This window comes from Pollachius pollachius, assembly GCF_949987615.1.
Source record: "Pollachius pollachius genome assembly, chromosome: 4".
NCBI classification, from domain to species: domain Eukaryota; kingdom Metazoa; phylum Chordata; class Actinopteri; order Gadiformes; family Gadidae; genus Pollachius; species Pollachius pollachius.
Window position 1 is genome coordinate 19,356,707 of NC_136937.1, and position 15,547 is coordinate 19,372,253.

The window sequence follows — 15,547 nt, forward strand, 5'->3', positions numbered from 1 at the left end:
ACTCCAAAAGCAGCTTCAAGCTGATCAAGATATGAACGGAGGGGTGAACCAGTGCCAAGGGGCTTAACAATTTCAGTAGCAGGGCTAAGTTGACTCTCCAATATCCTCCTTAGCTTTTGATTTTCAGAGACTGAGGTGTCACCAAGGAAAAGCTCAACTTGTGTACGCTTCGTAATCAACTTCACCATTTGGTTTAGGAGACTTGCCGGAGAATGTTCGTATTCTGCTCTGACTGTAGCTGGGTGGCTTTGTCTCACTGCGCATTATGTGTTCAACCACTACTTTTTGAATGTGTGGAGGGTTAAACATGCTCTCATCAATGAGTGGAGGGTTAATGGATCTGATTGAGGGAGGGACGTCAGGTGAGATACTAGCTAGACGTCTCCCTGAATTTTCATGTTGATTGTTATCTTGGACTAGATCGTCAGTCATACACGTTGGGTTATGTGTAGAACCCATGGTTCCATACTGACTATCATTAGTCTGGGGTTCAGTGAAAGGGCTAGGGCTTTGCTGCCTTGGAGGCAAATGTGCCTCATTTGTCTTGGCAGGACTTCTGTCAGACTGGAGGGTTTGAAGCTCACCCTGAAGTAGGTTGAATAGCCTGCTTTACTGTGGCCATGCAAAGCTTGCAGTTCACTTAAGTATCTTTGTGCTAACTCCCTGCCAAGCTCATCCTGACATATTTCTCGAATGGTCCTCTCTTGGGCTTGGTAAGTTACTAACAGTGGCAGGGTTTAGTCTCGAGATTGCTCTATCTGAAACATACTCTATTAATGCTCTTCCTGCAGGTTGCTCTGGCTCGTCTGGGATTTTAACAGCCTTTGCAATGTCTCCATCAACTTTAAAGACGTCTGTGATTTCGTTTACTGTGTATCAATCATCAATACCAGTTACATAGAGGCAATTTGGACCTCTCAGGTCATATCTGTTACAAAGTTCCATTTTTTCTGTATTTTCTGTATGTATTTTGTTTTTTCAATGCTACAGTTTTGAACTAATTTTATCAGTCTTTGGTGACTCTAAGATATCCACTTTGGTTAAAGTAGTCTACAACGGTTTTCAGAAAGTTCTATGGCTCCTTTATGCTAAACTAATTAGCCTCCTGGCTAGCTCGCCAAAATTGTAGCACTGTAAATCATTACAAGTAACTAGGGTTAGATTATAGGTTCTAAGGAGCAGTATGTGACTGTAAGTTAGTAATGACACACCAATACTAAGAGGTAAGTTTGAACGGTGGTTCATTAATGTAGCAAAAAAATGGTGAATCCATACATCATTCGGCATATAAACCATGAAAAATAGAATAAATCAAATAAGTATAAAAATAAAAGTATTTTCCCTCTTTTTTTTCACTTTGGGTTGATTTACACCTATTTGGGTCAATAAAAATATTTCCAACTTTGCACCTTTAAGTTGCTATTTGAATTATTATTGTCTTTTTAGTTGACTCAATTTAAACTTTAATTGTATCTAAGTGGTGCAAATTTGAGATTTTAGTACTATTTTGTATTTACTTTAAACACCAAATACCCAGAGCTGCAATTGTAATACCCAATAAACAAAATAAATGCAAATAAAATAAAATACAACTTATTGCATGAAGTAGAGGGAAAAAAGAAAACTACACCAGCATTATCTGGGATCAATAGACTTCAATTTCAAACATAGTATCTAATCAGTCCTTTTGTTAAATCCTTCACTTCAGTTGAAGCTCCACTGCATGTTGCAGCCACTTTTGGAAAGTTAATTTGTCTTACCACACTCCTCAGTTATCCAAGAAACAGGAGTGTGGTCCTGCAGCATGAAGTGCTACAGCTCGCGATGATATCTTCTACAGGTAGCTCGCCATCTTGTTTTCCTCGGCTGTGTTCTACCAACCGATCTCCTCCTCATAAAAAAACCGTCCGAGTCGTCCAACGAATAACAACACAGAGTCCCGTGGCATAGAAAAAAGTAACACAAAATCCTCCAAAAGAAAGATAAAAAAAGTAATCCAAAATACTTCAAAAAGAAAGTGAAAAGTGGGGCTTAAGGCTCTTTAAAACCTTGCTTTGTTTTCGCTTTTCGTTATCCTCTTTTAACTCTTGTTTTCTCCTCTTTTTTACTCAGTTTTCTGTCTGTGTTGCTAGTCTTTTCTGCAGCAAACTGCCACATTCTGTTTTTTTCATTTTTTTTTTTTCGCTCACTCACTCGCAAGTGACGCTACACCGTTTTGATTGGTTGTCTAAGGTTGCACTCACTAAAGGGGTATTACACCAATTATATTATCACAAAGGTACAATATAACAACAATAAAGGTTTCTACATTATCGCCATGTTTATAGTTTTTAAATTGTAGTTAACTTAATACAACATGCTATATTAGATTCCCACATCCCACTACATTTATTATTGTGTTTAACCTTCTATTTGTTTAGGTCAGTTAACCTGGGTTACACCTACATGTTGATCCCATCGGTAACAGCAGAGTAAGATCAGTTTACGTTGCTTAAAGACAAATGCTGCATACTAAGCTTTCAGCATTTTACAGTTCCGATTTTCCATCATCAGATACAAGATTGTTTGTTGTAATACACAATTGTTAAACATTCGGATGACTCTTTATTCTACACGGTTTACACAGAAAACGATTGACGTGGTCTGAAAATTCCCACCACAACTCCTTATACACAATTAATCGAGGTTGGCCCACCTGGACAACTCACAAGATCAGCTTTCACTTTCTCGAATGAGATTAGGGCTTTTAGGACTTATAACTTTGTTTCCTGACGCATCCTCCCCCATACCAATTGTGAACAATCATATATAACACGACAAATAAGCAAACCACTTTATCTCAAGTCTATCCGTAGCCACTTGCTTCACTCGTGGAATAGCATTCTTCTTCAATGACACTTTCTTTGGGTTCTTTGGGTCAGCAGCTCTTTTAGGAATGATGAAGTCGGCCTTATCGAAATGAGCACTGCAGACACGGTGATCCTTCTGCATCAGCATTTCGATTGGCGTCTCAATGTCCATATTCAAAACAATAAGCCACTGGTCTACCAGAGATCGGTCATTGTACCGCGATGGCAGTCTATGAAAAGTTTCTGGGGTGTAACTTTTCATTTGTTTTCCGCAGCCGGGGAAAACACAAACACGAACCATCTCTCTCTCTTGACTTCAAGCTGTAGATGGGTCGTCTTCTCCGGTGCTTGAGCTTTCCTTCACTCTATGGGCCCTACTTTAACGGTCTGAAACGCAAGTGAGAAGCGCCAAGCGCAAGTAGCTTTGTGGGCGGTTCTATGGCGATGTCGCTAGTTTACCGGCGCAAAAATGACTCTTGCGCCCGGTACAAATCTAAAAAGGGTTGGTCTGAAGTAGCCTTATTACCCGTAGGTGTGGTTTGGGCTTAACGTGCAGTAAACCAATGAGAGTGCAAGCTCCCCTTTAAGAGCCATGAGTGCATTTGAATATGACAAGTTGATATTTTGACAGCGCGTCTACAGTCTCTGATGAGACAGATGCACATGAATTTCAAACTTCAAATGGCTCAGTTTATGGCCAAATAATATGGCCTAATTCACACATGGAATAAGGTTTTCTTCCACAACTTCAGAAATACTGAGTCCTATACTGAGTCCAGTCCAGTAGTGTGTGCATTATCATTATCGACTTGTGTTCTTAATATGCATGTGTCCCCCCGTTAATATACATTGCCATGGACTGTATTATGCGTTACGTGTTTAGTTTGCCTGTGTTTAAACAGATCAACGCACACACGCGCGCCCGCATTCATTAATTCTTTTACACATACACACACGCGCGCCCGCATTCATTCATTCTTTTTAACACTCACTCGCGGTAAAACAATGTTTTCACACGATCAAATACTCATCAATCCTAAAAGTTATGGGCATGTACACGATGTCTGTGTCAAGAAAATATGTGTTTGCTGTACAGTGTTTGCAGATGCATTGATTTAAAAGTACAACTTATTACCGCTGTATCAGCTGTTCTTTCCCAAATAATTTACCAAGAATGTGTGGCTAGGTAGATGAGAGAAGCAAAGTGTATGCGCGAGGTGCACAAGCAACATTATGCATGCGCCCTTAAAATAGCATCTGAACAACGCGGCACTGACTTTAAACCAGGTATTTCCTGGTTTATGGCACAAGTGGTTTTTGAAATTGAAAAATAGCACCAGGGAACGTTTGCGCCAGAACACGCCTCCTCCTTTCGCCGAACCACCCTTGGGGCGCAAGATCATTCCCTAATTTACCAACGCGTGGCGCAGGAGGGAAAAGAACGCTCTGCGCCACTTGCAAACTAGCAATGACACATGCGCCAGTGATTAAGTCAATTGCGCCGGATGCAAGATATGCGTTAATCACGTGTGCGGTGCGTCTTCTGTCAACAACGTGCCATGCTGGATTATAGCAAACAAATATTTTGTAACTGTAACCTACATATGCAAGTCCTTTAATTTACGTGTCAACACTTGCTATATATTTTTGTAAATATAAATTATATTAATTATAAATTCAAAAACTTTCCTCCTTGAACTGAACTCCGGCGCATTCGGTCAATCTAAGCGTCAATCACGTGTGCAGTGCGTCTTCTTTCAACAACATGCCATGCTTGATTGTAGCGAACAACTATTTTGCAACTGTAACTTACATATGCAAGTCCTTTAATTTATGTGTCAACACTTGCTATATATTATTTATAAATATCAATTATCCAAAACTTTCCTTCTTGAACTGAACTCCGGCGCATTCGGCAATCGACTTGTGTGGACTTCCTGTAAACACAGACCTACCGGTGATGCTTGTTAAACTGTCTTTTTAAATAAACTCTGAGGTTGCAAACTAAGTTGTTTGTGCTTCGTTTTATGTGTAGGGACCCTAGTCATGCTACTGCAGAAGTTTGGTGCTATTTTTAACAATATGAGTGGTTCAAAAATGCCGATTTGGTAGCGAAACTCAATGCCCCAAGCCAATAACATGGACGCCAAACATTGCGCCGGGCAAACTCTAATACTCGATTTTCAATGAAAAACGTATCTGGAGGGCTTATTTGATGGGTTTTCATGCCAAAACAAAGACCCTGGGTTAAGAATTACACTATAAAGGTCCCATGGCATGAAAATTTCACTTTTGGAGGTTTTCTAACATTAATATGAGTTCCCCTAGCCTGCCTATGGTCTCCCAGTAGCTAGAAATGGCGTTAGGTGTAAAACAAGCACTAGGTATCCTGCTCTGCCTTTGAAAAATCAAAGCTCAGGCACGCAGATTTGGAATTTTCCCTGTATGTTGTCATACAGAAATTTGTTACCTCCCCTTTCTCTGCTTTGCCCGCCCAGAGAATTTGGCCCGCCAATGAGACAATGAGCTACGACCGTGCGAGCGGCACATGTGTGTTCCTTTCTGCTGTTAGTATTATGGCGCATAACATGAAACATAAGGTAAGGTTTGCGTAAAGCTCCCATTTGGTGAAAAGACTAGACTGCGTCGGGTTCTCTGACGTCTCTGGTACTTCCACAACAAGACTTGTTGTGGGGGTTATCTCGGCCATGGTTGAGAAGGAATTGGGGGGGAAGGAACTTTGGCTTTGACTAGCTGAGGTCAAGATTGAACCGCGACATGCAGGAGAAAGGGATTGTTGCTCGGGATTGTCTCCCACCTGAGCCCCGCTGCCGGGCGGCGGCGGGGGGCACCGGCAGCGGGGCTCACGTGGGAGACAGTCCCGAGCAACGATCGCAGGCAACAATCCCTTTCTCCTCCATATCATTGTTCAATCTGGACTTCAGCTAGTCAAAGCCAAAGTTCCTTGACCCCAATTCCTTCTCAAACATGGCCGAGATAACCCCCACTACGAGTCTCATTGTGGAAGTACCGGGAGTCCGCAAACAGCAACAATCCCTTTTTTGCCTCCTCCATGTCGCCGCTCAGTCTGTGCTTCAGATTGACGTGGAAGAACCAGAGACGTCAGAGAAGCTAACGCAGTCGTTTGAGATTCATAGTATCATCCGGAGGTGCACACAGCTTTTGGCCGCGATAATATATATTGTATTATATAGATATCTATATATTATATTATATTATTTAGATATAGAGCTCCAGGACTCCCGCCGGAGCACCCGGACTGTTCTAGAATATTTCAAGACCACGGCCAAAAACTTTGTGCGCCTCCAGATGATATTATGAATCCGAGCCATTGCGATACATCCACTGTACAAACACTAGCGCATGGTACCGTGGCCGCAAGCAGGGCCACACCCCCACCCTCGAAAAGTCTCTAAAAAACGTGGAAAGCTCATTGTGAGACTGGCTCATAGTGGCTGTAATGGCAGATACTGTATTAAGGGCCCACTAACACCTATATATAAGCATCCATAAAGTAGCATGCCATGGGACCTTTAATGGCAGTAATCTTGTATAGTAACAAGTTACTTATTAAGGTAAGTAATCATGTAATGTAACAAGTTACTTTTAATGGCAGTAATATTGTATAGTAACAAGTTACTTATTAATGGAAGTAATCTTGTAATGTAACAAGTTAGTTTTAAAGGTAACCACCAACACTGGTAACGGACCAATAGGAAGGCAGCCTCACCCTCCTTGGCCGGTGACCGGTGTGATCTTCACATGTTGCTTCATGCTGTCTCCGGTCTTCCTCTGTGCATAGTAGACGCCCTGCCATTCCTCCACAGACAAAACACAAACAACCAATCAAACCACTGCAAACCTTCCTGCCACCTGGAGACAACGTGATCCCAACGTTTGAGTAAGCTGATAGGAGAAGCAGAAGCCCCAGACCTTTCCTTTGTTGATGCAGTTGTTGATGGTGTCCAAGAGTTCCGCCCGGTTCTTGTCACTTTTGGGCAGCTCTTTCCCCACCAGCTCCCCCTGCTGGTAGCCCATCAGGCGCTCCAACGCCGGGTTCACGTACTGAGGGAGATAAGACCAGTATGGAGGCTGTTTAGGTCGGGAAGGGGGAGAGTCGCTATGCTACTTGGAGGCAAGGATCACTGGAGGAGAAGTACCTTTTCTAGTAATATATAGCCTGTTAAATCTTTTCAGACTAGAACTGTGATGATGGGACACCAAACCCAAAACAACTCATTGTAGATGGAAAGTGACGCAGTTGGTAAATAATCAATGCCCAAAGTCTAAATATGGACTCATAGGGTTCTCCCCTTTCTATGGGAAAAACTCAAGCTGAGATTGGTCATTTGAGGTTACCATGTTAACGTCAATCAAACATTCTTGCTGAACCCCAACCCACAATCTGATTGTAGTGAGCAGAGGCAGCGATGGCCCAAACAGGAATGTAGCTCCGCCCCTTAATAAAAACATATCTACCAGACGTGTGACAGAGAAATGCATTCAGATAGTCAACAGACACTGGCTCAAACGTTGGGTTTCAGGCTGAACTAATAAACACCTATTCTAATTTGATCCCAGTACTCCCAAGTGTTTTGTGTTTGCGCTGGTGCGATAGTGTGCTCCTCACCTGTATGATGTGGTTCTCGCTGCTGATCTCCACTGCCTCGCCACACTGCTCAAGCGCTGTGAACGCTGAGTTACAGGCCCTGCCGACAACCACAAAGAAATGCTTATTTTTTAATGCATTTTTATGCTTTATAATAGAGTGAGATAGACAGGAATGTATAGGAGAGAGAGGGAAGGACATGCAGCAAAGGACCACGGGCAGGAATCGAACCAGGGTTGCTGCAGTAAGGACTGGGCCTAATTGGTTGGCGCTCTACCCAGTGAGCCACCGGGGGCACCCCCTAAACCTTTGTTGATCCCTCCCTCGAGGCGCTGACCCCTGCGGGCGCGGTCCGCAGTCGCACTGCGTACCTGAGTTTGAAGTGGCAGCGCACCTCGCCGTGCTGCATCTGGAGCAGTTCGTTGTAGCACGTTGCCACACTGCTGCTCTCCACGAAGCGCTAGGAGGACAACACACCGCGGCCACACGGCTTGAAAATAGCTTCGGTAAAACATTCTCTCATTACACACAGACATATAACGCTATATAACATAAAAGCTAATCAGCCGCTGGGTGTGTAAAAAGAAAGTTTGCTCCAGCAGTGTGCAGAGGTTGCAGTTGCAATGCGATTGATGGTCAAGAGGACTATCGTTTCATTTAGTGGACATACTCGGCTGAACCCTGCACAGAGGAGCGGTAAGACAGAGGGTTCCTCCTGGTCTGGGGGACTAAACAACACAAAACAAACACACAGGTTACACAACACATCAGCATCATGTGGATATGGATATGTGTATCTATAGTCATGAGTAACACACTGACTTAATATCATTGCCCAAACATATGGGCATAGAGCATAAGTAGCTCTTCAAGTATTCATGAATCACAACACAGTCACAACCTGGTTAATAAGGTTGCGTATTCTATAGTGTTATTATGTAGTTAAAGCACACCTACTTCTGGGGCACCACAGCTACTATGACCGTGTTTTCTGAAGGCTTAGTGGCACGGATTAACCTGAAGGACAGAACAGGGAAAGATCCGTAAGAACAGGTGGAAACTTAAGGTTTCCATCGTTTTATTTTTGTTGCATTGAGGAAAAACTGATGAACCGAAATTATGAATTATAACAGTTACAATTGTTTTGCTTTCTTTCAGGTTGTGGATAAATGAATAATTCATATTTCAGAGAGATTTCTCAACCTCTCAACAACGCCCACCATTAAACGACAGGCCTGAAGAGCGTTTACAGAAAAAATGGAGAAGCACCGGACAGTGAATCAAGGGAGAGATGGGGGGAGAGGATGTTGAATGGGTGAGATAGGATGAACATGAAGATTGCCACGCAGCATCGCTGAGGGAGGAGAGCGAGGCGACAGGGGAGGACAGCTGAGGGAGGAGTGATGCAGATGGAGAAGCATCACATGAGTGAACCCTGGAAGAGGAGAGATTATCTTTCGCTGGGCTTTGGGGAAAACTAAACGCTGTATTTTTAGCACATTGGGAATGTGCGTCTGAAGCAGTGGCGATTTCTTTAAGACTGCAAGGGAAGCTCGGCTTCCCCTAAAATTTCTAAAATTAAATGGTCAAATATATACTGTTTCATTGACTAAAAATCTGCTGGAACACGTCCATCTCGAAGAAATTGCAGGTCGACTAAATCGATTTCCTTCACATACATTTTCGTAACGTCATAGTGCATTTGCCTGTTGAAGCTCAGCATCCATCAACTTCAGTGGGGCTGCATAGAACAGCTTTTTTTAGTGCGTTGAAGGTCGACGGTCATTGGATAATGTTCGAGTTTAATATTGTTTTGTTAGTTGGCCATCACTTTGATTCAGGGATCCTGAGGTCTGAACTTCATGTCCTGTATTCAGATCTGGACTTGCAGGGTGAGGAAAACTGTGTGATTTCTTGGTGTTCCTTAAAGACATGAAGTTGGACAGTGCAATGCCTCAACTTTAAAAACTGTTCTCATTAGTGGCAACATTTGGAGCTACATCTGCAGGTGTAGAAAGGAGTTTCTCCTGTTTAAAGCGACTTAAGTCCTACACCCGTAACACAATGGGCCAAGGCCGTTTAAGCAGCCTAGCTCTGCTGGCCATTGAGAGGACAATGGTAAAGTCACTGGAAAAGACAGTTGGTATGACAGGGTCACAGAGCATTTCCTTGAAAAGGAACGGAGAGGAGAATATACATATAAATAAATTGACAATTTATATGATGTAGGCCGAAAATGAGCTTACCCTCTTTGAGACCAGCAGCCGCCACTGGTCTAAGGGCATAGCACTCAGGTATATTTAACATTTGTGTTATAGTAACCTGTCATCACGTTCAATCAATCCCTCAGTAAAGACAAAGGTAGTCCTTCAGTCAGAAGTAGTTTATAAGGCTTTAGTTAATGACAGCGGTGGCCAACGAACACACATTCTTTACTCAAGTACAGATACTTGTGTAAAAAGACTCGTAAAAGTACTGATTTAACTTCTTTACTTAAGTAAAAGTGGAAAAGTACAGGCTCAGAAATAAAACTTCTAATAAAATAAACAATAGACTGAAAATAATGAACATTAACTTTGCTCCAATGTGCAAATCAGTTGTCAGTGTCAGTAACAGAACTTCTGGTCTAATTAAGCCTTCAACTCTTTGTTGTTATGAATGCCATCATCTCTAAAGGATAACCAAAATCATTTAGGCACAGGCAAGGGCGTAGGAACCCGGGGGGACGTGTCCCCTCCAATATTGGAGACAGGCGCATTTGTCCCACCTAAAAATTATACCGGGGGAAGAAAAATATTTTATTTTATTTTGAAAGTGCAACACAGCGTCTTGTCACCGCTTCTTATTCTAAAAAACTGGATGATTGAGCGTGCAATTAAAGAATTGATTTGATATTTATCAGTTCATTACTGCCATTCAAAATGTGTTTTCCTTTACAAATGTATCTTTTTAGTAGAATAAAATATATTTGTGAATTTTTTCAGTGTAGTTAATTTATGACATATTTCTGTTCAAACCATTAACGGATCTGTCAGGTTTCCGATATGTATCCCCCCCAATGTTAAACTCATTCCTACGCCCCTGGGCACAGGACACAACAAATTGGCCAAGCATGGTCCCTAGAGCGTCAAACCGTTAGATAAGGTCGTGGACGTTGTGTTGCTGCTCTGATTCGCTCTGTCGTTTGCGGGTCCAGTCTCACTCACTTCGCTACTCCTAGACGCCATTCCTCTGTGAAGGCTCCCTCTCGTCTCCGTTTTTTAAGTCATTTTTCTGTTAAGTCATTTAATGTCTGTCGTGTGTGAAATGCACTGAAGGATACCCCAAGTGACCATCTTTTGCTTGCTTTATTGTCCGATTCAATCAGGGTGAAATCTGTCTTAATGTTGAAAAGGCGCGCTATCAAGGGCGTAGGAACCGGGGGTGACGGAGGGGACGTGTCCCCTCCAATATCGGAGACAGGCGCATTTGACCCACCTAAAAAGTATACCGGATCTGTCAGGTTTCCGATATGTGTCCCCCCCAATGTTAAACTCATTCCTACGCCCCTGCGCGCTATGATACAAAATAAAAGAGATATTAGTACTTCTCAAATGCATTAAATGAGACATATAATGGTGTTTTACCAACAAGTAAACATAGTATATGAGTTCCAGAAAACATGTTTTTGAAGCTGTTTGCTGGAAATAGCTTTTAGGAAAAGAAATCTCGCCTACCGCTATTCCCCTCTGTTTCAGTCCCTTCAGAATGCGCTGTTTCTGGTGTCTAGCTTTAATGCAAATGAGCTGCTGCCCATTGACCAATGAGCTGTCAGAGTGAACCACAGCATGGAGGAGAAGTCGTTGTTGCCGTTTGCGGACTCCCGGAGCTCTATATCTATGTAATATTTTATAATATAATAATATATAATATATAGGTATTTATATAATATTATATCTGATATCACGGCCAAAAGCTATGTGCGCCTTGGATGATATTATGAATCATAAAGACTGCGTCTGACGTCTCTGGTACTTCCAAAACAAGTAAAGACTCGTAGTGGGGGTTATCTTGGCCTTGGTTAAGAAGAATTGGGGGAAGGGATCTTTGGCCTTGACTCACTGAAGTCCATATTGAACTGCGACATGGAGGAGAAAGGGATTGTACTCCCGGAGCTGAGCTGCCGGACTGCCGCCGAGCTCCACCCGCCGGAGCTGCCGCCAAAGCTCCCCCGATGGAGCTGCCGGACTGCCGCCAGAGCTTCGGCAGCTTGGCGGCAGTCCGGCAGCTCCGGCGGGAAAGGGATTGTACCCCCGGAGCTGAGCTGCCGGGCTGCCACCGAGCTCCCCCTGCCGGAGCTGCCGGACTGCTGCCGAGCTCCCCCGCTGGAGCTGCCGGACTGCCGCCTAAGCTCCCCCACCGAAGCTGCCGGACTGCAGCCAGAGCTTCGGCGGCAGTCCGGCAGCTCCGCCGGACTCCCTGCCAGACAGTCAGATGGCAAACTGATAAATTAGACATCTATTTTTGTATGGAATATCGATCCCAGTATGCTGGTCATAGATAGTATATAAAATGGATGTAGCATCCGGGCAGACCTCAGTTATTCCAACTGCATCCAATTGTCTTGGTTTATGTGCGTCGCCATCTTAGTTTGACTCGTCATAGTTTGACTCCGCCTCATTTCCTTTAACCAAAAAAGGGCATTGATCTCCCGCCCCCCATTGATGGGGGGCGGGAGATACGCCCATCTAGGTGACGTACAGAGAGTGAGAGTCAGCGGCTAGCTGTCTGTCAAGAGGCCGCGCCCGTAATTATTCATACATTTTAACCTCCAATAAAATAAAAACTAGCCTCCTAAAATAAAATTCACCCCCCCTCAGTGTTGTCATGGAGATATGAACTAAACATACTGACTATATTGTTTTTTTGGACCAGGTTGTAAATAGGTTTAATAAGACTGAAACTTTCAGAAATGCACATCTCACTCAAAAAATCATGTACAGAATTTTTTCAAAGTTTTTAGGCGTGTGGGAGCACCAGAGACCCAAAACAACACCCCAAATCTCAGGAAAAGTTGTTTTCATAATATATCCCCTTTTATACTACATTAGCAAGCCTGTTTTGAATATGAAAGTAGTAGAAAGCACAGAATTGTTGTTAAAATGTAGGGAGTAAAAGTAAAATGTACTTGAAAGTTGAATAACTACTCAAGTAAAGTACAGATATCTGAATACTCTGAACAAGGTTTTTGTACTTTGTTACTTCCCACCTATGGTTAATGATTAACTAATCATTAATAAAACATTAATACCTAACCCCTCTTTACCTAACCCATTAGGTAAAGAGGAACTTATCATTGACCAAAAAAATAAATCCATTTGTACATGCTGAATATGTGCTAAAGGACCCCTTTCTTTTTACCACTAAGCGTGGTGTTGATTAGCCATTACAAGCCAGGTCAAAATCAATCCTCTTGGGACATCGCAAGTGGGAGTTTGCTACCAGATGACCCTTTGGTAGATGACCATCAGTCATCTACCAATGTATATTAATGTTTGTTAATGAGTTGTTTATCATTAACTAAAGGCTTATAAATGACAGGACAATGCCAAAGTGTTACCCCATCAATTGAATAATATTTTTCTATATAATTAGAGTAGACAATACCTGAGATCTTACTCTCCCAGCATTTAATAGCAGTTATCAACATATCAATAAACACTTATTACACCAGCTATTTATTCTGAACATGACTGTTCCTCTATGCATTGGCCAGCTGTTCCTATAAACACGGAAACAGCTAGCCAAGGTAAAACCCAAACTACGTAGAAAGGAAATAACAACTGTGATTCCTTAAGGGCAACCCAGAGCCAGCAGTATTTATATCTGGCTCTGAGCTTCTCCTGCTGAGAGACTGAGGCCCCGTCCACACAGAGTTTTTTGGTGAAACTGATAAGTCTTGTGCATTTGGGCCGACCGTCCAGGCGGATCCGGTGCCCGAAAATGCACTTTTCTGAAACCAGGTCCCAGGGTGGATTTAAATAAAAACTGACGGTTTCGTGTTTTGATCGTGTGTACGCCTGAAACGCAATTGATGACGTAATTGCCCTCCCCACCAGCTGGGCAACGTTAGAGTTGCGTTGCGTTTGTAGCTTTAAATACAGCCCCTTGGTAAATATAATTAATAACTGTACATTAAAAAGTATTTCTGTTCAATCTAAAAGGTTTAACAACTGCTATTTCCTCCTTGACTGAATTTTTGTATACAGCGCGCAGGCTGGATAGCCACAGGCTTGATGCGCTCCCATTTTTTTGTGGAGAACCAGCGCCTTAAATATGTACTACTGCGTTTCTACAGCTCGATGCGTTTTTCGCAATTAGTCCGTATTTACAGAGATAGTGCTGAAACGCATCAAAGGAAAACGGAGGGGAAAAAATTGTTTTCGCCCTTGCTACTTGTTCATCTCGGACTGTATGTTTGCAAACAGCGCACAGGCTTTATGCGCATGCTCGCCTCATTCTCTTCTTTTTTTTGCTGTAGTTCTGTATCAGAAGCAGCGCCCCTTATGGGCCTGTAATGTGTAATGTGTACTACAGCGTTTCTACAGCTCGACGCAGTTTTGCAATGAATCCGTCTTTACAGAGATATTCCTGAACCGCATCAAAGGAAAACGGCTCGTTTTTGCCCGTGTGGATGGGGTCTGAGGCTTATCTACAAATACTTAAAGGAATTGCATTGCATGAGAGTCTGAGGCGGCAGGAGGGGTGAGTGCAGAGGGCTTGGTTTGGGACTCAACACTTGTTAGATCCTCCAAGAACAGTTCCTTTACTTTACCACACAGTCCCGTGAGGCAGAGCAGCCCAATATTTGAGTTAAAGTCTTTGCTAAATAATTAGATAAAGGATAAATAAGTCTACCATCGTGTCCAGTCTGAGAAGTGTTTCTCCTATTGGCCAACAGGTGGTGCTAACGGACAGCCACCAATGAAAAAAAAGATTGGTCGGTAATGAAAACTGTGACAGTAGAAACAGTACTGGGGTCAGATGAGAGTTGGTCCTCAGCTCTCACCGTGAAGGAGGAAGGAGGAGAGGTAAAAGAAGGAGGTAAAGAGGGAAGGTCTTACTGGCAGACCACCTCCGCCTGGAAGTAGCGCGCGTGGCGCCCGTCCACCACCACCACCTCGTGGTGCTGGGCCAGGAAGCTCTCCAGCGCCGCCTCGGGGGTCCGGGCGATGGTGCAGCTGAAACCAGCCCGGTCGCAGGCCCACCAGAAGGCATCGCTCTGACTGTCCTCCTTGGCAAACACTAGCAGCACCTGGTGGAGGAGAGGTGTTCTTTAGTCCCACACACTGGATTGACCGCATCTTACAGGGTTTATTAAGTTAATACTGCGTCATGGGAGAGATGCTTTCACTCAGAGGATCTACTCAGGGAGGACATTAGGAGCAGGGAGGTCATAGGAGTACGGAGGTCATTAGGAGGTCATTAGGAGCAGGGAGGTCATTAGGAGCAGGGAGGTCATAGGAGCAGGGAGGTCATTAGGAGCAGGGAGGTCATTAGGAGGTCATAATGAGCAGGGAGGTCATAGGAGCAGGGAGGTCATAAGGAGATCACTAGGAGGTCATTAGGAGCAGGGAGGTCATTAGGAGCAGGGAGGTCATTAGGAGGTCATTATGAGCAGGGAGGTCATTAGGAGGTCATAATGAGCAGGTAGGTCATTAGGAGCTGGGAGGTCATAAGGAGGTAATTAAGAGGTCATAAGGGCCAGGGAGGTCAATAGGAGCAGGGAGGTCATTAGGAGGTCATTATGTATCACTATGGTGTTGTGAAAAACCGTTTATTGTACACCCTTTAACAAAATATCTACATAGATAGAAAATAGTAATCTATAGATATATATATAGTGTGAGAGAGAGGTAGAGGGAGAGAGGGAGAGATAGAGAGAGGTAGGGGGAGAGAAGGAGAGCGAGAGAGAGGTAGAGATGTAGAAATGTAGAGAATAGTGGTAGAGAGAGAGTGAGAGAGAAAGAGATGTTCAGAGAGAGCGGTAGAGGGAGAGAGGGAGAGAGCAGGTCTTTATTGGCGAGTG

At 43.4% G+C, this 15,547-nt stretch overlaps 1 protein-coding gene across 1 annotated transcript in view; it reads right to left on the bottom strand.

Moving 5' to 3' along the window:
* pde8b (phosphodiesterase 8B) overlaps positions 1 to 15,547 on the bottom strand; it is a gene marked incomplete at both ends in the record, with an annotated part of 42,108 nt that overhangs the window by 19,602 nt on the left and 6,959 nt on the right. Inside the window, 7 exons of the mRNA XM_079735205.1 lie at positions 6,601 to 6,689; positions 6,804 to 6,935; positions 7,501 to 7,579; positions 7,851 to 7,939; positions 8,150 to 8,207; positions 8,437 to 8,496; positions 14,583 to 14,773. Coding sequence (XP_079591331.1) covers positions 6,601 to 6,689; positions 6,804 to 6,935; positions 7,501 to 7,579; positions 7,851 to 7,939; positions 8,150 to 8,207; positions 8,437 to 8,496; positions 14,583 to 14,773 — 698 coding nt within the window. The remainder of the gene's footprint in view (positions 1 to 6,600; positions 6,690 to 6,803; positions 6,936 to 7,500; positions 7,580 to 7,850; positions 7,940 to 8,149; positions 8,208 to 8,436; positions 8,497 to 14,582; positions 14,774 to 15,547) is intronic.